The 24,436-nt window shown below is 36.0% G+C and overlaps 1 protein-coding gene across 12 annotated transcripts in view; it reads right to left on the bottom strand.

The window, feature by feature from the left end:
- The window catches only part of ANKRD17 (ankyrin repeat domain 17), a 185,443-nt gene that overhangs the window by 139,240 nt on the left and 21,767 nt on the right, over nucleotides 1–24,436 (bottom strand). For 2 of the 12 annotated variants that reach the window (XM_063809571.1, XM_054683014.2), the window contains exon 1: nucleotides 9,605–9,762. The exons of 8 other annotated variants lie outside the window; for them this stretch is intronic. In XM_063809571.1, the coding sequence (XP_063665641.1) occupies nucleotides 9,605–9,658 (54 nt within the window). In that variant the 5' untranslated portion in view covers nucleotides 9,659–9,762. Of the gene's footprint in view, nucleotides 1–9,604; nucleotides 9,763–24,436 lie in introns of those variants that run through there. 2 more of the 12 variants (XM_054683013.2, XM_054683017.2) reach the window with 1 other exon arrangement.

Below are 24,436 nucleotides of genomic sequence, written 5' to 3'. Positions count from 1 at the left end.
TGCAGCAAGAAAAAGAAATCATGATTAAGTAGGCAGTATTACCAAAACTGAGAGAAAGAGGTTAAATGACAAAAGCTCAGGACAGCAAAGAATCCAGACAGCACAGAACACCAAAAACACTTTTAACACTGAACCTAACACTGTATTTCTCACCTCAAACAGTTCCTCAAAATTTTATGGTGGTGGGAAGATATGGAATTTGAGAATGAGAAAGACAGAGATGTACAGATGTTACTGACCTTTCTCTTTCCCAGTGAAAACATTATTTGTTCCAAAGCTAATATCAAAAATAAATTTTTGCAAAAATATGGTATATATAAACATTGATATTTATATAAACAAAAGAAGGTGAGAAGTAAATCTTAAATGACTCAATTTTACCTCTATATGAAGAAATTTGAAAAACCTTAGTTTTTAAATAGAGGAAGATCTACATTATCTGAATTTTATTTTTCATTTTCATAGACTATATAAAATAAGAGAAAGAACTTCTCTTGACCAGATGAAAACCAAAGTGATACCTGTGAAAGAAGGGAAGGATAGGAAAGACACTTTATAGCCTTCAAAAAAAATACTCAAATTTGACAAATATTTCATATATCTGTTTCACTTACCACTTAATATTACTCCACAAGCAAAATATTTTTCTACTTATTTCTATTAATAGCTTCTCTTTGCACTCACTACTTCCTTCAGGAATCCTCAAACTCCTGACTTTCTGAAATTCTGAATGACTAATCTTGGACTGATAATTTTAAAGCAATATTCAAATTCCCACACAGATTTCCACACAAGGTTTTTCTCCGGCTCTTTAAAATTGCTATATTGTAGTTAAAGGATAGAGTGACCTACAGGGTGTGTCAAAGAGACTGGAGAAGTTGGTACTATGTGATTAATTAATAAATTTTATAAAATAGTAAAGAATACATTTGAATCAAGCAGACTTGTCTAAATCTTACTTTTACTCCCTTAATGAGTGTAAACTTGTAAACTGGGCAATATACTGTAAAATAGCAGTTGTGCAAGTGTGGTCCATGGGATCTATGAGAATCTCCAAGACTCTTAGAGGGTCTGTGAGGTCAAAATTATTTTTAAACAACTAAGATGGTTATTTGCCTGTTGCACTGTGTTGACACTTGCACTGATGACACAAAAGCAATGGTGGGTAAACCTGCTAGTTTCTTAATATCGATCAAGGCCATGATACCAATCTGTACTAGTTAGTAGTTATCATATTCTTCTCTACATGCACTCACAATTTTGTATTAAAAAAAAAAGAGAGAAAAAGAAAAACCCAGTTTCCTTCATGAAGCAGTAGAAAATATCATTCTTAAACATTTTCAATCTTAGGCCAGGTGCAGTCGCTCACGCCTGTAATGCTAGCGCTTTAGGAGGCTGAGACTCCTAAAACAGGACTGCTTGAAGCCAGGAGTTCAAGACCAACCTGGCCAACAGAGTGAGACTTCGTCTCTATTTAAAAAAAAAAAAAAAAAGCAAGAAAGAAAAGAAAAAGAAATTTTTTCAGTCTTGAATATATTACTTTAATATTCTGTGTGACAAAACAGAAAGCACTTCTATTACATACCCAAAGTACGGTAGCTGTCTCAAGAAAAACACTTGTGCAAACTGCAAATGGTAGCCAACTTTTTTTCATAGAATACCATCTTTTCTTAAGACATACTATAATTATTCACTAATTTGGCAGACATTTTCTCAAGAACGAATGATATGAGCCTGTCATTTCAAGAAAAACAATTCAAATGATTTGTCATCAATAATAAAATTCAAACTTTCAAGCAAAATTAGAATTTTGGAGATCTTATATCTGACACGTGACAGCTTCCCAGTTTTTGACTTTTCTGAGAACACTGATGCTGTTAGAAAATGTGATTTTTTTTTTTTTTGAGATGGAGTCTTGCTCTGTCACCAGGCTTGAGTTCAGTGGTGCTATCTCGGCTCACTGCAACCTCCGCCTCGCGGGTTCAAGTGATTCTCCTGCCTCAGCCTGCCGAGTAGCTGGGACTACAGGCGCATGCCACTACACCCAGCTAATTTTTGTATTTTTAGTAGAGACAGGGTTTCACCATGTTGGCCAGGATGGTTTTGATCTCTTGACCTTGTGATCCACCCATCTCAGCCTCCCAAAGTGCTGGGATTATAGGTGTGGGCCACTGCGCCTGGCTGAAAATGTGATTTTTAAAAATATTGTAGAATAAAAGAAACCAGTATTTTACTATGACCAATATTATAAAAATCCTACATGGTTTTGATAAATTCAAAGTGCACAATAAGCCAGTGAGTTTTAATCTAACAAAGTTCAGAAAGTTCACCGGTAATTGTTTCAGATTCCACACTGCAACTAACCTTTAAGAAACTACCACTTGTGGAGTTTAGGAATGGTTTTAAAGAAGATTATCCACAATTATCTGAAAGGGCTATGAAAATACTTTTTGTTTTTTTATCCTCCTATCAATGTGACACTAAATTTCTTTAGAGACTTCGACCAAATAATGTATCACAATAGACTGAATATGACAGCAGATATGATGGGCATGGTGGCTGGCACCTGTAGTCTCAGCTACTCAGGAGGCTGAGGCAGAATGACTGCTCAGCCCAGGAGTTCAAGGCTAAAGTGCATTATGACTGTACCTGTGAACAGCCACTGCACTCCAGCCTGGGCAACGTAATGAGACCTCAACTCTAAAATAAAAGTTAAATTAAATTAATAAAGAAGATATGAGAGTCTAGTTATCTTCCATTAAGTCAGATGTTAAAGATATTTATAAAAATGTAAAACAATGCCACTCTCACAAGTTTTTTCTTTTGGAAAATAATTATTTTTTTATAAAAGCATGTTAACATGCAATGGTTTATCTTTTTTTTAAATGAATAAATATGTAAATGTTTTTAAATTTTTCTTTCAACTTTAATTTTAATTTTCTTTAAACTATAATTTCTAATATAGTAAATAGTGATAGATATAACTCTCAGAAACAAAAAACTTTTGAGTTCTCAATAATTTTTAACAGTGAAAAAGAGACCTAAGACCAAAAGAATTTAAAACTATTGCTCTAATAATCCCTGACGTTCAAATTTTCCTGTCAAATGGCGGGGGTGACAGCATAAGGATAGAAGATGAGGGTTAAAAAAGGGTTAACAGTTAAGAGTTAACTATGTAACTAAATGCTGTGCTAAATGTTTATGCAGATTACTTCATTTATTCCTTATAAGCTGCTTATGAAGTGGGTACCTACCTCCTCACAGAATCATTCAGAAGATTAAATAAAACAATGCTTGTGTAGTACCTGGCACACTCCCTCTCTATATATAATTTAAATACTCAATAAAGGGTAGCTAATGTGCCAATTACTGTTGCCACCATAAAACTATGTGCTATCCTACTTACAACACATATCCAACTAGTTAGAGTTCTGATTCCATGCAAGACTAAATTATTAATGGCCAGTATTAATCCAACCACACATGAAAGTTATCACCTCATAGGCATTTAACAATTATAAACACCTTGTGAAAAGCCATTGGTTTGGCAAATTTGGAAGATATATACTAAACCAAACCAATGGTTAACAAGACTGTGCTGCTCACCAACTTTGTAGTGATCAAGTGACTTCATATCAGAATGAGCTGTTATCAAGTGTCAAAACAAAGGCCTCTCACAATTCAGAACCAGTAAAGGGCCAATGTTGTTGCCTCTATAAATGGATAATATATGATGTAGACCTTTTCTAATTCATGCTCCATAACATGCACTAATTACCAGACTATGATGGATCAGTGGGAAACTAGTGGTTCATTGGACAACCGTGCCTTTACTTTCATATAAGAGTAATACATTGATTCACATACTTCTAGTTATCCTACCTTTCCACAAGCTATTTGGAGCCTCCATATTCCACTAAAATATCATTCTTCTTTATAGGGATTAACTAACATAAGTGTATCTTATACTACTTCCCCATTAATTCTCCCAAAATTGGCATATGAAAGCAATGTTATAACATCAACCCCACCCTTACATGAAAAATTGGACTTTCAAATAAGAGTATCCTCACTGCAAAATACACAGGTTGATCATCCCTAATCTGAAAATTCAAAATCTGAAATGCTCCAAAATCCAAAACTTTTTTTTTTTAATTTTTACTTTTTTGTAGACATAGGGTCTCACTATGTTGCTTAGGCTGGTCTTGAACTCCTGGGCTCAAGCGATCCTCTTGCTTCAGCCTCCCGAATTGCTGTGATTACAGGCACGAGCCACTCACTGCACCTAGCCAAAGATCAGTAATTTTTTGAGCACTGACATAATGCCGCAAGTGAAAACTTCTGCATTTGACCTCGTGTGACAGATCAGTCAAAACTTTGTTTTCATGCACGAAACTACTAAAAAAAATTGCATAAAACTACATTCGGACTATGTGTATAAGGTATACATAAAACATAAGTAAATCTCATGTGGGTCCCATCCCCAAGTTATCTTTACGTATACGCAAATATTCCAAAACCTGAAAAAATCCAAAATCCAAACACTTCTGGTCCCAAACATTTTAGATAAGAAATATTCCACCTACAGCAGAACATGAGTGTATGAGTATGTGTGTGTATGTTTGTGTGTGTGTGGAGTATATGTAAGTATAAATGTGAATATATGTATTGTAGGTATGTGTATACACACGCATATGCTGGTTTATAGGTAAAAATGAGAACCAGTGGGTGTTCTTGTCAGCACCACATTCATAAATACATATAACAAAATGATTTGCATAAAAGTGACAACCTAAAGGTGTCCAGATAAAGAAAAATATCTGCTTACTGAAAAATTAAGAATGCATAAGGGATATCTGCTTTTTAAGTCCACTGCTGAAAACATGAGTTTCAAACTATTCAAATGGAATCAATGAAGTAAAATACTAGTATTAAAATATGTATCTATGCATCCTAAATTCAAGACTGTTTAAGATACCAATGGCAGAGGCCGGCTGCAGTGGCTCAAGCCATTACTGAGCACTTTGGGAGGCCGAGGCAGGCAGATCACCTGAGATCAGGAGTTAGTGACCAGCCTGGCCAACATGGAGAAACCCCATCTCTACTAAAAACACAAAAAATTGCCAGGCATGGTGGCGCATGCCTGTAATCCCAGCTACTCCAGAGGCTGAGACAAGAGAATCGCTTCAACCCCTGAGGGGGAGGTTGCAGTGAGCCAAGGTCATGCCACTGCACTCTAGCCTGGGTGACAGAGTGAGACTCTGTCTCAAAAAAAAAAAAAAAAAAAAAAAGATACCAATGGCAGACATTTCTTCTTCATCTTCTTCTACTTCTGCACTTCCACCTCTGTGAGACAAAATTAGCTGGACTAACCTCATTGAATTTCAAGTGCCTCACACTGAAGGTACTCAATAAATGCAGTGACTCATGCCTGTAATCCCACACTTTGAGAGGCTGAGGCATGCGGATCACGAGGTCAAGAGATTGAGACCATCCTGGCCAACATAGTGAAACCCCGTCTCTACTAACAATACAAAAATTAGCTGGGTGTGGTGGCATGCACCTGTAATCCCAGCTACTCGGGAGGCTGAGGCAGGAGAATCACTTGAACCCAGGAGGCGGAGGTTGCAGTGAGCCGAGATAGAGCCACTGCACTCCAGCCTGGCAACACAGCAAGATTCCGTCTCAAACAAACAAACCAAACCCATATCTGTCCAACATTTCTCAACTTGATTCCAAAACTTCTTGATGAATGGAAAATATTACTTTTATCAACTCTTAATGATTTACATATTTATCTAAACTTTTCAGTCACTAGACCAATTTAGGTTCTAAGAGTTACTACAACTTTTCCTAGTGAAAAATGTCACCATGGTTACTTTAGAAATCTATGAAAGACTTACTGGTATAGTATAGAAATGATGTGCATTACATATGACAATGTGTCTTACAGAATAAAAAGAAATATAACATGTATCTGTCAAAAAAGTCTACCACATGGAGATTTGATATCATTACCAAAAATAATTTTTATGGTAAATAGCAAGTGGATTTCCCTTGTTTGACCTAGAATTCACTATTTACCATTAGTCCACAATCTTGGCAATCAAAAGGAAATGATGCCTTCCTTGAGACTCTTTCAATTTTATTTAAAAAACAAAAACAGCTAAGATAAATACAGAGCAAGAAAAGGTTCCATAATAAACCTACTTACTTTGCTTAAATCTGAACCTTAATTCAGTTCCAACCTAAAGGGTTCAGTCAAATCCTCAACCCACTGTCCATAGACAGAACCATAGAGAGTTGGCACTTTTATTTTATATACCACAACCTATAACATCAAGTACAGATGAAGCTGGACATCCTGGCTTTAGATGACAAAAGAATAAGAACGGGTATGAGAGTTATTATTACACTTAACAATATAAACATTTTTATTTTCATAAAAATTCCTACTTTCTTAAAGCAAAAATATATCAAATACTATACCCAGAACAAAGTAATCTGAACTTAATCAAAATTAAAGGATGGAAATATCTGTGAAGATTTCTTATTACTAAGACTCCTAAAACTGGCTCAATTATAAATAATAACACTAAATATACAGTAACCAAGTTTCTGAAATGATCTCTCAGTTGTTTCATGTTTTCATATAAAAAAGCCAACATATAAACCACAGGTTTATATACACAGCCCTTGGCCATGTAAATTTGGGATATAAAATTGGAAGACATTTTTCCTCTTATTGATCATTCTAAGTAGTACAATCTATTGTTACACATAATTTTACAGGAAGGTCATCAAAATTCTAAAATTATAATCATGTCTCAGGAAAACATAAACAGAACAAGAAAAGAGGTATTTATATGAGCTGTCAGCCCTTTTTCTGCCATCTGTATATGGCTACTTTCCTGAGTATTAGTTCCTTTTACAGAAAGTAGGCAGAAGGAACGGAAATACTTTGATGCCTTTGGTTTGGAGAAGAAAATTACTGCCTGGATTATTTGAATAAATGAAATAGCCAAGACACTCTATTTAATCCCTTACCTTGGACTGTTGAAAAGCAATGATGTAAGTTGAAATCCACCTTTTCTAATTTTATTATACATTTTAGAGAGTATTTTACTTAAGATTTTAAAGGTCTAAATAGTCAACTTAAATATATGTGGGCATATATAATCAGTAATCACAGTTTAAAAGGTAAGCCATAGTATTATGAGAAATCATTTGTGTTATGTTCACTAACGATATTGACTTTTTTTAACTAATATTCAATAAGAGTACCTTTAAAAAGTTTATGATTCAAAAGATCAAGTTACAAAGACAGGAAAAAAAGAGTCTAATATTTATTCAATGTAAATAAGCATAATCTACATAAAATTCCGTATGTTCAATAAATAAAATCACAAAGGTGAAAATTACGGTAATGAACTTCAAGTAGCTCAATATTAAGTACAATAATAAAACTGTCACTGCGGTATACAGATGAACTTCATTATCTATTACTGGACATTTATTCAAGGAGTTATCCCTGTGGGGGGTAGAGGGCTAGTGAATATATTTTTCTGGAAACCTCATTATGTAATAAATATCTGTTTACTTGCAATATGAGGTGCTTTAGAAAATGGTACATTTATCTGCAAAGTTAGCAAATTTATTCTTTGCACTCTATTTTTAGCACTGTGTCATTATGAGTACTTATAACTTTGGATAAGGCTCTTTTATTACTACTTAGAAAATGTTACCAATATTGACAAATATTTAAGTCAAATGATATTTTAAATAAAGAGAAAAAACTACTTATTTAGTATGATAGGATGCAACAGGTACATAGAAACTAAATTAAGATAAATTGAAAATTAGGAAAACTAAAATTGCAGAGGTTGTTTTAATAACTAGCAACATTGAATAAATAAGGTAACATGAAATCTTAACATGGTATTAAACAATTGAGATAATAAAAAGCCAGTTGTTCAGGTAGCATTAAAAAAATCTATGCATAAAGCACAAAACAGTGCTCAAGTAGGATTTCCTCAGAACATAAATAAGACTTCTAAAATCTGTTATATGCTGAAGTTTTAAATGGCTAAGAAAAATTGTCAAATAGATTTATCAAAATCTCCAAAGCACACTTCTTTAAAATCCAAACCAAAAAATTTTAAAAGCAAATTAAAATGTAACACTAGAACTCTGTAATCTAATTAGGCTTATTTAAACTGAACCACTAAAAAGTCATGTGGCCACTTGTAATTACTAAACTCCTTTGATGAAAGTTTATACTACTATTTCTAAGTAGATAATTTTACCACACATTTTTAAGGAAACTCACTAATAGAAACAAAGTAAAAAATAAAAGAGAAAAGAATAAAAATTAACCACAATTCAACTTAGACAACAGCTTTTAGGAAAGGGGAAAAGAGCACATTGGCAGGTGTCTGCAAGGAGGTAGGTAATAAATGGAATCAGTTTTCATTCTGCAGAACAACCATGAGACTTGCTGCAATGTCAGCTCCAAGCACACACTGAGGGACTCCAGAAAATACTCATTGATCATGCAGCACTTTATAATGCGCATAGGCTTTTTTCTCCTGCTAACCCCGCCTAGCTTCCCTTTGCAGCTTCTTCTCCCAAGCCCTCTCCCCACAGTAAAATAATCTTCCTGAAGATGTGAAATAGTTAATAAATTATCTCAACAGTCTAAGTATTAGGAATACCACTCACCACCATAAAGCCTCTTTATCTGAATTACCCAGGTTTTATTTAATGAGGAAAAAAAAGAAAAACCCTACACAATCCCACAGGTAAGAATATGAGATTTAAATACCTATACCTATAAATACAAATTTCTGATAGTATACTACATTCAATGCCAAAAGCAATTATAGTTTCACTTTGACATGTATTTCCTTGGACTGATTTATACTCAAATAGGATCTTATAAAATTTTTACAACCAGAAAAGAGAAAATATAATTTAAAATGTTCATGATTCAAATTATAGTAATTTTTTATTGATGGCTCTCTAGCATCAGTGCCCTAAATTTCAGGGTTTTAATATTTTTAATTTAATAATTTGTTTTATAATAATCAAAGTCACATGAAAAATCTAGGACCAGAGTATACCAGCTAAATTAAGCAATCAGATTGATATAAACATGCTTAGTTTAAAGCTAAAATAACCAACTGTTTTTAATAGTTAACTGCAGCAAAGCTTTAGGCTTAGATATGTAAATGAATTCTAAGACATATGATACTAAACCTTACTCAAAGCTGCTTTGCAGACCCCACCTTCTAATGAGTTAATCTAAAGGTCACCACCAGCACAAGGCTTTTTATTAAGTCTGAGTCTCCCCTTTTTCCCTAACAAACATATATCTACAATTTGTGAAACATGAAGTTTAAACAAAATAATTATAGACGTCTATAGTAATCATGTGAACCAGTCTGAAACATTCTCACACGGAATAGGTCTGACCATGTCTTGCTTTTATGCTCTGCTTCTCTTTGCTCTCTCCTCTAATCTATTCATCTGTAAAATAATTCCGGCAGATAAGATTTCTTTGTTCAGATTTCAACTTTCATTTCACTTACAAACCTAGCCCTACCTCAAGAATGTCTTCTAGAACATATGCTTCCATTTCAGCCGCTGTCTCCACCATGTTTTATCAAACTGCCATGTTTCTTACTGCACTATGATTAGATCATTGCCAGCAGGAACACTCCTCTGTGTCAGCAAGGGAACAGGAAATGGAATGTTCTATTACATGCCTAAAGCAGCTTAGCTGTTCACTAGCCAGGAATCTACCAAAAGAGCAGGGGGTGACTCACTGTGTATTTTTTAAAGATACAGAAGCTCTATTCCAAAGCAAACTTCTGTCAAGTAATTTTAACAGACAAAATAAAGTCTCTTATTTTACCACTTCAATTTTTAAAATCCTAAAATTTCAAAAAAGAAATAACATATTTTTTAAAAAGCTATTTAACACGTCTGGCTTCCTGGTTGAACAAAAGAGGTTGAAGTGGGTTACGCAGCAATTTATCCTTAGTAAAGCCTTGTACTGAGATTAATGGTTGTATTAAAGACGCAAAGAAGGAGGCATGATAATGCCAAGTTAGAAATTTGCTACATCAGGCAAATGTATTATATAACATACATATTACAGTTGACTTCAGGGTTTCAAAAATAATTATCCTAATGTAGATTTTTTAATAGTAAATTGGTTTTTATAAACTAATCTGTTTGTAAATACCTATGAGAACCAGGTTAACATTCAACTAATTTACAGTTACTGAAGCAAGCTATAATATTTGATATAGGTATTTTCTAGTAGTGCCTTTAACTTCATTTACTAACCAAAGAAATGGCCTTTTTCTCTTACAATAAATACTCTAAGAGACTAAAATATCCTAGATAAATGAAATTTAGAGACACCAAATCTGGATCATCAAACAGCAAATAAAGTGAGTGAGTGACAGTGGAGCCAATATATATTATATTCATTCCTGTAATTGATCTTCCATTTAGTAAAACTTGTTAGATTGTCAAATTTCTTCCTTATACAACTTTGAATATGAAAAAATGCACTGAAAAAGGAACAATGGGCCGGGCACAGTGGCTCACACCTGTAATCCCAGCACTCAGGGAGGCTGAGGCGAGCAGATCATTTGAGGCCAGGAGTTCGATCAAGACCAGCCTGGCCAACATGGTGAAACCCCGTCTCTACTAAAAATACAAAAATTAGCTGGGCGTGGTAGTAGCATGCCTGTAATCCCAGCTACTCAGGTGGCTGCATGAGAATCACGTGAACCCGGGAGGTGGATGTTGCTGTTGTGCCACTGGCACCCTAGTCTGGGCAACAGAGCGAGACTGTCTCCAAAAACAAAAAGGAACAATGTTTTATGCTCTAAACTGAGAAAAGTGATGTGATGATGTGCATGACATTGCTGGTACTATCTCCTCAAAGTGATGTCATGTTTTAGTGGAGATTTTGGAGTACTCTTGGGCCTCAATTTATTAATCATGAAATGGGATAATATTCATTCAACTTGAAATATCAGAAACTGCTCTAGGTGCAGTCAACTAGACAGATTATGGTTTCTTAACAGTTTATATGAAGATTAAATGATATAAAGTACCTACTACACGGTTTCTGGTATTTAAGAAATACCCATACTGTGTCAAGCAATATATGATTTCTTTTTTTAAAAAAATAAACGTATTATTTATCCTCATAACAACCCAGCTATGTCATATTTTTAAACTACATTTTGCTTACTATATGCCATTTTAAATGCTTTTTATATATTAACTCATTTAATTTTCACAGTAATCCTAAAACATATTATTATTATCCCCATTTTACGTATGTGGAAATGGGACAAAAAGAGGTTAAGCAACTTGCCCAATTATTTCAAGCTAAGCTAATTAAGTTGAAGAGTTGAGATCTGAATTCAGGCAGTTTGCACCAGACTGGAGTCCATATCCAGAATCATCAACTATACTTCTTCCCTGTGATAATCTCATTTTACGGATAAGGGAACCAAGTATCAGACAGGGCACACAGTTATATGCAGAGTCAAATCCAGATGCAAATCCAGAACTGATTGCAAAGGCTATGTGGAATTAATGGCAAACAAATGACACTATGTTTTACCTCATACCATACCTAGTGTTTACATTTAGGTATGGGTATGCCTGGCATTTAAAGGCTGCTCAAAGTAATTTACATTGTTGAGACCTGGCTTAAACAGAAACTACAAACCGGCTTTTGTTATTTCCTGCCTCCCAGGTCAATTCTTTCTATGCTTCAAATAAACTGCTCCATCTTTAGACTTAAAACAAGTTGTCAACAAAGTTTCCCTTTCTCAAATTTTCCTCTAATGTTATCAAGCAATGATAGGTTTGAGTTCAAGGAACGTATGCTGGAACACTCTCCTTTTCCATAAGCCAAGAATAGGCCTTCCAAATCCTTTATCTGACAAGAAATGGGGGCCCCTAAGACTCAAGTTAATAAAACCTTTCACTCTCCCCTTCTCTTCCATTCTAGGATTATGGGGTGCTTCTGTTTTCTGACATTTACTGTTGTTTTTAACAATACATATGTGATTATGGCTTTCTCACAGAATTATGGCTATCATTTATTATCTGTCTCCCTTAAAGACTAGAAAAAAGCAGGCAACACTGTTGAAAGCAGGCAATACTTTGGCCAGGCGCGGTGGCTCATGCCTGTCCTGTAATCCCAGCACTCTGGGAGGCCCAGGCGGGCAGATCACCTGAGGTCAGGAGTTCGAGACCAGTCTGACTAACATGGTGAAACCCTGTCTCTACTAAAAATACAAAAACAATAAGTTGGCTGTAGTGGTGGGCGCCTGTAATCCCAGCTACTTGGGAGGCTGAGGCAGGAGAATCGCTTGAACCCGGGAGGTGGAGGTTGCAGTGAGCTGAGATCATGCCACTGCACTCCAGCTTGGGCAACAGGGCAAGACTCTGTCTCAAAAAAAAAAAAAAAAGAAAGAAAAGAAAAAAGAAATTAGGCAACACTTTATTCACCAATGCATACCTAGAGCCACCACTCTGGCATAGAGCAGGCTCTTAAGCATTTTTTTTTTTTTTGAGGCGGGGTCTCGCTCTGTTGCCCAGGTTGGAGTGCAGTGGCACAATCTCGGCTCACAGCAACCTCCGTCTCCCAGGTTCAAGCAATTCTCCTGCCTCAGCTTCCCGAGTAGCTGGGACTACAGGCGCGTGCCACCACGCCCAGCTAACTTTTAGTATTTTTAGTAGAAACGGGGTTTCACCTTGTTAGCCAGGATGGTCTCCATCTCCTGACCTAGTGATCTGCCTGCCTCAGCCACCCAAAGTGCTGGGATTACAGGCGTGAGCCACCGCGCCCGCCAGCATTTTTTGATTAAATGAACAAATTCACAGATAAGAGAATTGTCTGATATCCACTACAGTATCCTAATACCTTTTAAATTATTGCTCTAATAGTAATAATTTCTTTTCTTCTGTTTTTTTTTTTTTTTTTTTGAGACGGAGTCTCGCACTGTCGCCTGGGGTGGAGTGCAGTGGTGCAATCCCGGCTCACTGCAACCTCCGTCTCTGGATTCAAGCAATTCTCCTGCCTCAGCCACCAGAGCAGCTGGGATTACAGGTGCCTGCCACCATGCCCAGCTAATTTCTTGTATTTTTAGTAGAGACGGGGTTTCACCATGTTGACCAGGCTGGTCTTGAATTCCTGACCTCGTAATTCACCCGCCTCAGACTCCCAAAGTGCTGGGATTACAGGCGTGAGCCACCGCACCTGGCCCAATAGTAGTAATTTCTTTATTCTTTCTTTTTCTTTTTTGAGGTGGAGTCTCGCTCTGTCGCCCAGGCTGGAATGCAGTGGCGCAATCTCGGCTAACTTGCAACCTCCACCTCCCGGGCTCAAGTGATTCTCCTGCCTCAGCCTCCCCAGTAGCTGGGACTACAGGCACGTGCCACAATTTCTAACAAAAGCATTTGTTCTTTTACTCTATCTTTAGGTCACTGGATCACTGAAATAAGATATTAGAAGTATTGAATATAAACAGAATCTAAATTTCAGATTTTCTGTAGTTATTTGTTACATAGCAAAATAATGTATCCCCTTTAATTCTGTTTTCCAGTCCTTTTCATCAATATGATTACCTATGTCACTGCAGGATACCATGGGCAAAAGGATATAAAGAGAAATTTATACATATTTGTCTAAAACCTGTCATCCTAAAAACAAGCCACCTTCCAGTTCAACCTCATTTTATTTTTGAGACGGAGTCTTGCTTTGCACTCCAGGTTGGAGTGCAGTGGCGCAGTTTCGGCTCACTGCAACCTCCGCCTCCCGGGTTCAAGTGATTCTCCTGCCTCAGCCTCCCGAGTAGCTGGGATTACAGGCGCCCACCACCACGCCTGGCTCATTTTTGCATTTTTAGTAGAGACGGGGTTTCATCATGTTGGCCAGGGTGCTCTCGAACTCCTGACCTCAAGTGACCGCCTGCCTCGGCCTCCCAAAGTGCTGGGATTACAGGTGTGAGCCACCGCACCCAGCCTCAACCTAATTTTATAGGCAAGAAAATTGTCTTCCCATTTATCTAAAATGGATTTCAATGGCACAAGACTTTTCATTATTTTGCCAACAGAAGTATTAAAGTGTAAATAGCAATTAACATATTAAGCTATGCAAACAAATGTAAACATATAAAAATAATTTAAAATAATAAAAGAAAATATTGACTGAAAATCTTCAAATATCCAAAATGAAGAGTGAAACCTCTCATAAAAAGAAGGTAAAGGACAAAAAAGCTCAGTAAATACCTAGATTGAATGAAAGAATCTTCCAAAATTGACAATTTTATTTAGGACCAGCATTGGTTTCCTTGAAGAAGGAAAAAGAAAATCAAAACAAAAAAATATGTAGAAATGTGCTGACAAGCAAGCAACTCTGTTTTGCATGACTTAACACTTTGTTGTTTGTTCCCTTCATGTAAAACTTTAATAGAAAACTCCTTGTAAAGGAGTTTCATTCCTATCAATTTTTTAACTTAGGGAATGGTGAGGCTTCAAAATCTATATATTCAAACAAAACAAGGACTGACAACTGGTGGTAGGAAAAATTTAATGATTTTGCCCATTCACATAAACTACTAGAAAAAAAACTAAAACAATTCTACCTCTTAAAATTATTAAATTTAATCATTACTTTATAGTATCTCTCTTTTTCTCTTTTCTACTGTGTAAATTATAGTAAAGCATAAGTATGAAACCCAAGTGTGAAAGAGGCTAAACCAAGTATAAGTGAAAGATATTAAAACAGAATTTAAGTTAAAAGGCTAATACGATTTGGTTAAGATTTCTGAAAGTCCATACATTATTAAAACAACACATTCTCATGATTTTACCTTTTATTTCTCCTAAACTACTCATGCTATAAAATGACTGAGGAATCTAGATATATGTCTAATGTAGCACAAAATAAAGAATAAAAAGTAATATTCTTTTTATTACCACTATAGTTTATTTTCTTCTTTATTAACTATGATTTTTATGTAAAAGTAATACATGTACATGGAAAGCATTCACGGTTTAAGAGAAAAGCAAACCTACCTCTTACCAAGCCATCCTAAGAGACACAACCAGTTATTGTATCCTTCTAGAAATAACCTACATATTTCAAGCACATCTTAGGGTAACATTATTTTTTATACAGATGGATACTATTATGCATACTTTCTGTATCCCAATTTTAATATTTAATACTCCATAATTGTTTCAGATCAGTACATAAATATTTATCTTTGACTTTTGACAGCTGCTCAAATTTTCATTGCAGAACTGCATAATGTATTTAACCAGTCCAGCAGGCATTTATCTTGTTTCTAACGTTCATACCCAAAGGATTATAAATCATGCTGCTATAAAGGCACATGCACACGTATGTTTACTGCAGCACTATTCACAACAGCAAAGACTTGGAACCAACCCAAATGTCCAACAATGATAGACTGGATTAAGAAAATGTGGCACGTATACACCATGGAATACTATGCAGCCATAAAAAAGGATGAGTTCATGTCCTTTGTAGGGACACGGATGAAGCTGGAAACCATCATTCTCAGCAAACTATCGCAAGAACAAAAAACCGAACACTGCATGTTCTCACTCATAGGTGGGAATTGAACAATGAGAACACTTGGACACAGGAAGGGGAACATCACACACCAGGGCCTGTTGTGGGGTAGGGGGAGGGAGGAGGGAAAGCATTAGGAGATATACCTAATGTAAATGACGAGTTAATGGGTGCAGCACACCAACATGGCACATGTATACATATGTAACAAACCTGCACGTTGTGCACATGTACCCTAGAACTTAAAGTATAATAAAATAAAATAAAAGTTTAGATGTTACCCAATTAACTGCCTTCTAAAAAAGTTGAACTAATTTATACTGACAGTGAGTGAGACTGCCTGCTTCCCTACAAATATAAAGTGTTACTGACACAAGTCTACTAAAAATCCAGATCTGAAATCAATATTAGTTTTAAATCATGTATCTAGATTTATTCTTAGTTCATCATTTCTACTTTTCAAGAATCACAAATCAAAGTTACACCTCCTCTCATCTAACTTCAAAAAAAATTTTAAAAATCCTTATCAAAAAAAACACATAAATTCTCCAACAAATTAAGAACTTCAACTGATTATTTAAAAAAAAAAACCCAACCACAATGCAGAGTCTATATATATATACAGCTGATATACAGGTGGAGAAGAGAGAAGAATGGGGAGTCCAATGATCTACCCTTTAAAAAAAAAATCTCCTTCTGATAAAATACAAATTCCCCCCAATATTTAATGGGTTTTTTAACCTGGTACTAAGTTGTGAAAAGATGCCTCTGCCAGAATTTAGTATTTTAAAGACCCAGAATTGTTTGGGAAATATTTGGGTATATTCTCACTAAATAAAATACTGCTGGATACATTTATTTCTTTGCCTTCTACATTTATGTTCAAATTACTCTTTTTAAAGCACGAAATTCTAAAGTAATCCATCATATTAAAAAAATCTAATGTACAAGAATACAGGGCCACACATAAACAATTTTTATGAACATAAAAAGCACTAAACAGTTTCTATCTCAGTTTCTTGGCATAGATTCCAGGTCTAATTTTGATGATTACATTTAAAAATAAGAATGATTAAGCCTTCACCAGAACTGCCAAAATAAGACAGTTGAACATGCTTCAAGAAATGTAGAAGAATATCTAAAGGATATATGTAAGAAAGGACTAAGTTAAAGATACATAAAATTGTAACATTATAAATAAAATGATGCAACATAGTATCCAGTAGTATATTCTAAATATAAGGAATGGTAGGGAGGGTATGTACTACTTTGTAATATTCAAATAATTAAAGATTTTTTTTTTGCTTAAACATTTTTCTCAAGGCTCATACTATAAAAAGCCCCAGTACAATTGTTTTGTAAGATCATCATTAGCATTTTGATCATTCATTTATACAAACATTTACTGAGTACTTACTAGGTGGCAGGGTTTATACTATATACACTGGAGACAGAATGGCAAATAAAATTAGTCCACCTCCAAGAGGCTATAATCTAGAACACAATCCTGATTCTTGACAATGTTTAATACTAAAAACTTCAATGATTTTTTTCTCTAATTGGTCCCCTTCCCATTCTTCTCTAATCCAACTAATAAATGAAATCTGAAATTCAACCTAGAAAAGTACAGAAGAGAATTATATTTAGATACAAAACGCTTCATCCAGATGTGTCCTATGTACAGAATGAAATACAAGCATAGTCTTGTCCCAACGTAAGTAATGTACTAAACAAAGTAAGAAACAAAGCAATGCTGCCTCTTTTCACATCCCCAGTAATAGTTGTGTCTGTTGGACACTTGCATTTGTTGTCTCTACCCATGGTGGGTCACACCATGAATTCATTCTTTTTCCAGCATTTCACAATAGGTTCTATGTACACAAAACTGATAAAATATTTATTGTTTACAATCAACCCTCCCATTTGTCTGAATTGTACATTTTCAAACGAAAATAAAAACAAGTGCATCCATAACAGAAATTACTTATTTCAATGTTCTTGATTTTAAATAGGTTAAATCTATTGATGATACAGCACTTTCAACCTCGTCAGCAACACATTTGTCCTCCACTTGAAAGCAAGTATCTACCAACAGAAAGAAATACACACCACACACACACAGACACAAAATGGAGGTCTAGGAGACCTGGGGATAAAAATTTAAATTACAAGAAAAAGCTTAAATCTAAAGACAATTTTCTTGAGTCACCGGTTTCTACCACTCTGGGGGAATGAAGAAACAGTTCCAAGTAACTCAAGATAGCATCAAGGGCATGGAAAATAATCAGGAAGTAAAAACTACCCAAGTAACCATGGAATCTCATTGCTATCACTGGCTCTCCTCTGGTTCCTTAATGGTCTGGGGTCCCTGACAAGCTCCAATCAGTCTGGTCTCAAGATATCTGTTACCACTCTGCGCTCTGCTATTTCCAGCCTAATCTATTCATAACAAACCTTGAATGGTTTGCCTGCAAGCAATTATTTAAAGATGTAACTCTTGCAAGCAATTATTTAAAGATGTAACTCTTGCAAGCAATTATTTAAAGTACCAAAAGACTGCCTGTGATATCATGAAATATACATTTGGTCTCTGGTCTTAGACCAGTTTCCTGGCATACACTCCTATAATCCTTAGAATCTTCAAAGTGGTTATGTGGCTTCCTATATGCTAAGATTTGACTGAAGACTGACAGGCCCTAGGTAGCTTCAGAATAAGGGTTGGTTTTAGCAGAAAGACCAGGGGAAGATTAAATGGTTGGGATTTTCAGCCCCAACTCCCATACTCCAAAAAGGGGAGAATAAAAGTGAAATCGATCCCCAACGGCTGATAGTTTAATCAATCATGCCTATGTAATAAAGTCTCCATAAATGCCTATAAGGACAGGGCGTGAAGGACTTTCAGAGAACAGAACACAGTGGAAGTTACTGGAGGGTGGCACGCCCAGAGAGGGCAGAATTTCCATGCCCCTTGTCCCATACCTTACCCTATGCATCTCTTCAGCTGTATCCTTTGTAATATCTTTTACAATAAAATGTATTAAACATAAGTGTTTCCCTGAGTTCTGTGAGCTGCTCAGTAAATTAATCAAACTCAAGAAGGGGATCATGAGAACCCTGATTTATAGGCCATGGGACACACAATGGGTCCTCAGCAAAGATGAGAGGGCTAAGTATATAAGATCGGCCACGTCTTTAGAAGGAAGGGGGAGAAAAAGGCAATTTCTATTTCCACCTTCCTTCTTCTAGCTCTTCCAGGAGACATACCTTGCCTCCAGCAGTTGTAGCTCTCCTTGATCACATGACTTCCACCTTAAGGACAAACTAGTTTCTATACTTGGTCCTTAGTCCATCGGATAAAATGTCATCTTATTTAGAGGCACTGGAAGGAAGTAAGCCTCAGAATTTTCCAATTTTTTGTACTTCCGAATTTTTCACAATAAACATTTGTTTTTTAAAAAGAGTTTCCTGTCAAATTTCATGGAAAGGGATCAGAAGTTAACACTCAAAATCGAGCATGTAAGCCAGTCAAGAAAGAATTAGGCATCTTACATTAAAAGAGTCACATTTGTATTCTACACAACTTTCTAATTTCCTAGAATTAATCCCTGTGTCTTCTATTTGTACCTCAGACAATTTCCGAAAATCACTTGGCCCGAGAACATATTTACTTCATAAAGAGCAGTATTAAACAACTAGGTAGAGGCCACCACATGTCTGCAATACCCCCCCTTTTTATTTTTTGAGACAGAGCCTCACTCTGTTGCCCAGGCTACAGTGCAGTGATATGATCTCAACTCCCTGAAACCTCCGCCTCCCAGGTTCAAGCAATTCTCCTGCCTCGGCCTCCCAAGTAGCTGGGATTACAGGCGCAGCTACCACGCCCAGCTAATTTTTGTATTTTTAGTAGAGACAGGATTTCACCATGTTGGCCAGGCTGGTCTCGAACTCCTAACCTCAAGTGATCCACCCGCCTTGGCCTCCCAAAGTGCTGGGATTATAAGCATGAGCCTCTGTGCCCAGCCTTGCAATCTTTTTAACATTATAAATGTGATGCATCCACTTAGGGTTTTTAAGAAATTCAAAGGCTACAAAGGCACAAGATGAACCATAAGTCTTGTTACCCTCCTGCATCAAAATGGCAAAATACATGTTACATCATTAATAGACTTCTAGCACAGTTACCAGTTTAACATTAATGCCATTTTGCTTTCATATCTTGATTCACCAAATTTTATATGCTTGTTATCTACTGACTGTCCACTGAAAAAACGAGCACTGACCCCTTCGTTTGTTGCCCTCCATCTCCTAAATTTATAGATATTATTTTTATATTATAAAGGTTTATAAGGCATTCTACTCCATAACTATAATTAAGCCCATTTTATACATTTTCTAGGTTGATTCTAAAACAGAAAATCAATAAAGTCTACTTACAATGTGATTATATAAATATTAGTCACTAAAGGAAATTTAATTTTATGTTGTTTAGACATTACTACTTGAAGAAATGTTCATGTATTCCAGACTAATAGAACTTGAATTTCCTTCTAGCTTTCTTCAGTTCTTTTTGAAGGCCCAAGATTGCCACAGCAGCTATTTCTTCCCACTCACCCTCCCATCCCCCCATTACCACCATATCCTCTACCTTGGGATTATTTTTTTCTCTGTGCTACTGTATCTCAAATATGTTCATACAAAGTACATCGTTTTTTCCCAGTATAGAAAATGCAATTGTCCTCACATGATAAAACAGAGGGGCTGGGTAGAGAAAACATAGGTCAAAATCTATTGTCTCTCAAACAGTGAAGTCACTGTTCCACTGACTTCAAGCATTCAACACAGCTGCTAAGAACTTAGTTATTTGATTTTCCGTATTTTTTCCCTCTCTCTGGCAATAATTTTGGGATCTTCTTGTCCTTAAGAGTTCTAAAATTGTGGATCTTTTTCCATTCATTTTGGTTACTAGATGGGCTCTTTCAATCTGAAAATTCATTACGTTTCTACAGCTCAGGAAATTTTCTTCAATTATTTCTTTCATTATTCTATCCTTCCCATGGTTCCTAAATCTCTTGCTTTGAGAACTCATACTTATGGATGTGAAAAACTGTGATATATTTTCCATGCTTCTTTAATTTTCCCTCAAGTTTTTCCAGATTATTTTCTCTTTTGATTTACATATGCAGACAGTTCCTCCTCTTAATTCCAAAATCAACAATTGAGTCTTGATTCATGCTGAAATTTTATCTCTTCAATTAAAATTTTTATAATTTTCAAAACCTTTTCTAGTTCTATGCCCGCTTTTAAATGCAACTATGATTAAACATTACGTATTCTTAAATTTTAAATAAAATACTAATTACACTTTTCTTTGAAGTATTCTTCTGAATTATAGCTGAGGTTGGTTGTTCTTTTATTCATTTTAATCTTCTTTCATCCTCTTGATTGTCCTCAATTGTCTGATTATCCCTGTCTGTTTATATTTGCAAATGAAAGATTACTTTAGAGTATATAGAGTGTAAGAGCTTTCCCTGAGGTTATTTGGGTTTGTTTTCCTAAGTGGCTTCTCCTTTAAATGGAAGAACAGTACAATTTAAGCAGGTAGGGCACGTGTATACGCAGGTACCCCAAAAAGGTACCTGGATAGGAAGTCAAGTTGGCTGGGAACAGACAAAACTGTTTTTCTCCTGGGGTAGCACAGTGCCTCCACTTCTCTCTCAGGTTCTAACACCTAAGTAGACGCCCATACTAAACTGCTGACCTACTTTCTTAAGAGAATGATTCTGGAACTTCAGGCCTAAGAGTGGGCATCATAGTTGTTTAGGCTGGAGAAAGGGTAGGAGGGAAGCCCAACTGACCTAGCACTGTGGAAAAGAAGTCTTAAGAAAATTCTTGAGTATTACCCAACTGCCCACTACTACTGATTTGTGTTTGTTGACTCCAAGTTTCGAGCCATTCCAAGGTTTCCCTGGGAAAACCTGAGCTTACCTCTGTTATCTTGGGTTCCAGTTTCCTCTGGGATTTTGCTGTCAATCCGATTCCATGAACTTTCTATCTTCTTCAAAATTTCTTGGTCCTCTGATGGTACCTGTAGTGGACTGTGAACTGTAATTTTACTGTTCAACATGTTTTCTCCCTGACCCCTTTTGCTAATAACATCATCCCTCTTTTTTATGGGGAAAGTATTCATGTGCTTTGGGTAGAGGTGAGCCTTCCCAGTCACCACAGGAGTGGCCACTATACCTAGGTCTGGCTAGAATATCCCATTCCCATCTCCTTTGAGTGACAGTCATCTTTGGCTGAAAATAAAGCTGATACAGAAGGAAATGCAGACCAAAAATGCTGAGACAGTAACAGGGTTGCAGCCATACTACTAACACTATTCAAGTTTAGATCCATCTATGCACCTAAGTTGTAGTTTCTTACCTCTCTCCCCACATACACCCAAGTACACATTAAAGTTATAGAGCTAATGAGGTCCTTTTGTGCCTCTTAAGGGTAGTTTGACTAATATAATAACATCTGTTCCCGCTTTTCAGAATTATGACTTAATTCAATCTTTAAACAATATCAGTGGGACACTGAAAAGAAATTAAAGGAATGTACTAAATCCACCATTTTTTAAAAATTTCAGTCAATAACTAAAATAAGCCCGGATAAATAGAGTTATACCTTTAAAATTTGTTAAACATACAATAAGGAAATAGCTATAAACTTTATTTAGTACATCTTATCTTTCCACCCTCAGAGGGAAAAAAGGCAGATATAAAAACCAATTATCTCTTTACTAGTTTTCTTCTAAGTCAGGATTCCAATAGTTTCAGAAAGAAAAAGAAGGAAGAAGGGAAGGTTCGTAATGATTTAAAATTTTTTCTTTTTTTTTTTTTTTTTTAATAGAGACAGGGTCTCACTATGTTTCCCAGGCTGGTTTTGAACTCCTGAGCTCATGCAATCCTCTTGCCTCAGCCTCCCAAAGTACTGGGATTACAGGCATGAGCCACCACACCCAACCATAATTTAAAATTTTCTAGCAAATTATTATTTTTTAAAGCTCTCTTATATGACAGAAACCTTTCAAAGAAAAATTCTGTAGCTACTGTTGTGATTACTGGGGACAGAGTAGGGGAAAAGGCTGGTCAATAACTCCTCAATGGATAAAAAACAAAATCCAGTACTCCTTTTTCAGACAGGGTTTCACTCCATCACCTAGACTGGAGTGCAGTGGTTCCATCATTGCCACTGTAACCTTAAATTCCTGGGCTTAAGCAATCCTACTGCCTCAGCCTCCCAAGTAGCTAGAACTACCAGTACGTGCCACCACACCCACCTAATTTTTAAATTTTTGTAGAGATGGTTACTGCTATGTTGACCAGGAGAGTCTCAAACTCCCAGCCTCAAGCAATCCTCCTGGCCTCCCAAAGGGCTGTCATTACAGATGTGAGTCACTGCAACCAGCCTGAAATCCAGTCCTCTTGAGCTAAGGTTCATATTGTATGGTTCACACCTCAAATACCTATGCCTCAAAAACTCTATATCCCAGAAACAACTGGCAAAATGTTGTATGATGTATTTAAGTAAATGTTGGAGGAGAATAGGTCTACATTTTTCATTATAATCTAACTAAAGTCCATGACCTAAAAAAGGTAAAGAAAATTGATCCTGACTGGGAAAAAAAAATGACAACTTCATTCCAAAATAGTATATAAGAATTAAATCCAGTAAAATGTCAAAATAAGTAATAAATTACCTCCAACACAGAAGGTAGTATAGTGTGCTAAATAATGTAGATTACCTCCATTCTTTAGAAAAACTCTGTTAAAAATAAATCATTAGCCCTAAGGTAGATGAAGACAACAAGGTTAAGTAGTAACTGTCCCCAAATCACACAGTGTTAAAGCAGAATTCAAAAGCAAGTGGCTCAACTTGATTTCAAACTCTTTCCATATCATGCTTTTTCCTGGAGAAATAGTGTAAGAAAAGAAATACAAAGGCATTGGGTTATTTCAGAATTAAATGTAATTTTTGTCAAGCACAGAAACTGTGAAGTATTCATATGCCTGTGGTTTAATGAAACTGGAATCTGGCCCTTCTTCCTACTTGCTCTCTGATCAAAGTTTTCAGAAAAACTTCTGCTTATGGTAGTGAGGTCAGGAAGACCTTCGTATTTGATTAAGATATATGAATCTTAACATTCTAGGTTGCCTAAGCCAATGAATGGGTACCCTGGCCAAGCAAAGCTGTTCTTCTGGGATCCCTGGGATACAAAACAAAACTGCTCTTGCATAGAAGACAAAAAGCTGTAATACCAAGCCTGTGTTTTTTATGTGTTAGCATAAAAGACAAAAGGATCTGGTGATTAAGCTAAAGTAGGTTAAGAACTCCCTCATATGAAAAGACATCTCACATACTAAGGCACATTCACAACTTAAATCATATTATAGTCCTTCGATCTGGCCAAGAGAAGCCAGGTACTGAAGTTTAGGTGGCAGCCAGAAAGCTGGACTGAGTGGTAGAGAGGATCTTGGACTGTGAGGTGGGGATCTGGATGCAGAGTAAGAAAAGGAAGAAAAGGTACAAGTGAAAGGAGTCCACAAAGTGAGTTAGAGATACATTCTAAAGGTCCTGAGATTTAGAAAACAGCATGATCAAATCTTTGCCTTCATACTTTTCATTTTATCTAGAACCCTAGTATTATCTGCTAAGCCTATAGCAGAGACGCCATAGGCATATGGTTTGCTTTCATATTCCCAGAAAAGGACTTAAGAGTCAGAAAAGGATGTGCATTTCCCATAACCC

The sequence above is a fragment of the Pan troglodytes genome, chromosome 3 (assembly GCF_028858775.2).
Source record: "Pan troglodytes isolate AG18354 chromosome 3, NHGRI_mPanTro3-v2.0_pri, whole genome shotgun sequence".
NCBI lineage: Eukaryota > Metazoa > Chordata > Mammalia > Primates > Hominidae > Pan > Pan troglodytes.
Note: the sequence above shows the minus strand (reverse complement) of the source record. Positions and strands in the feature narration are given on the sequence as shown.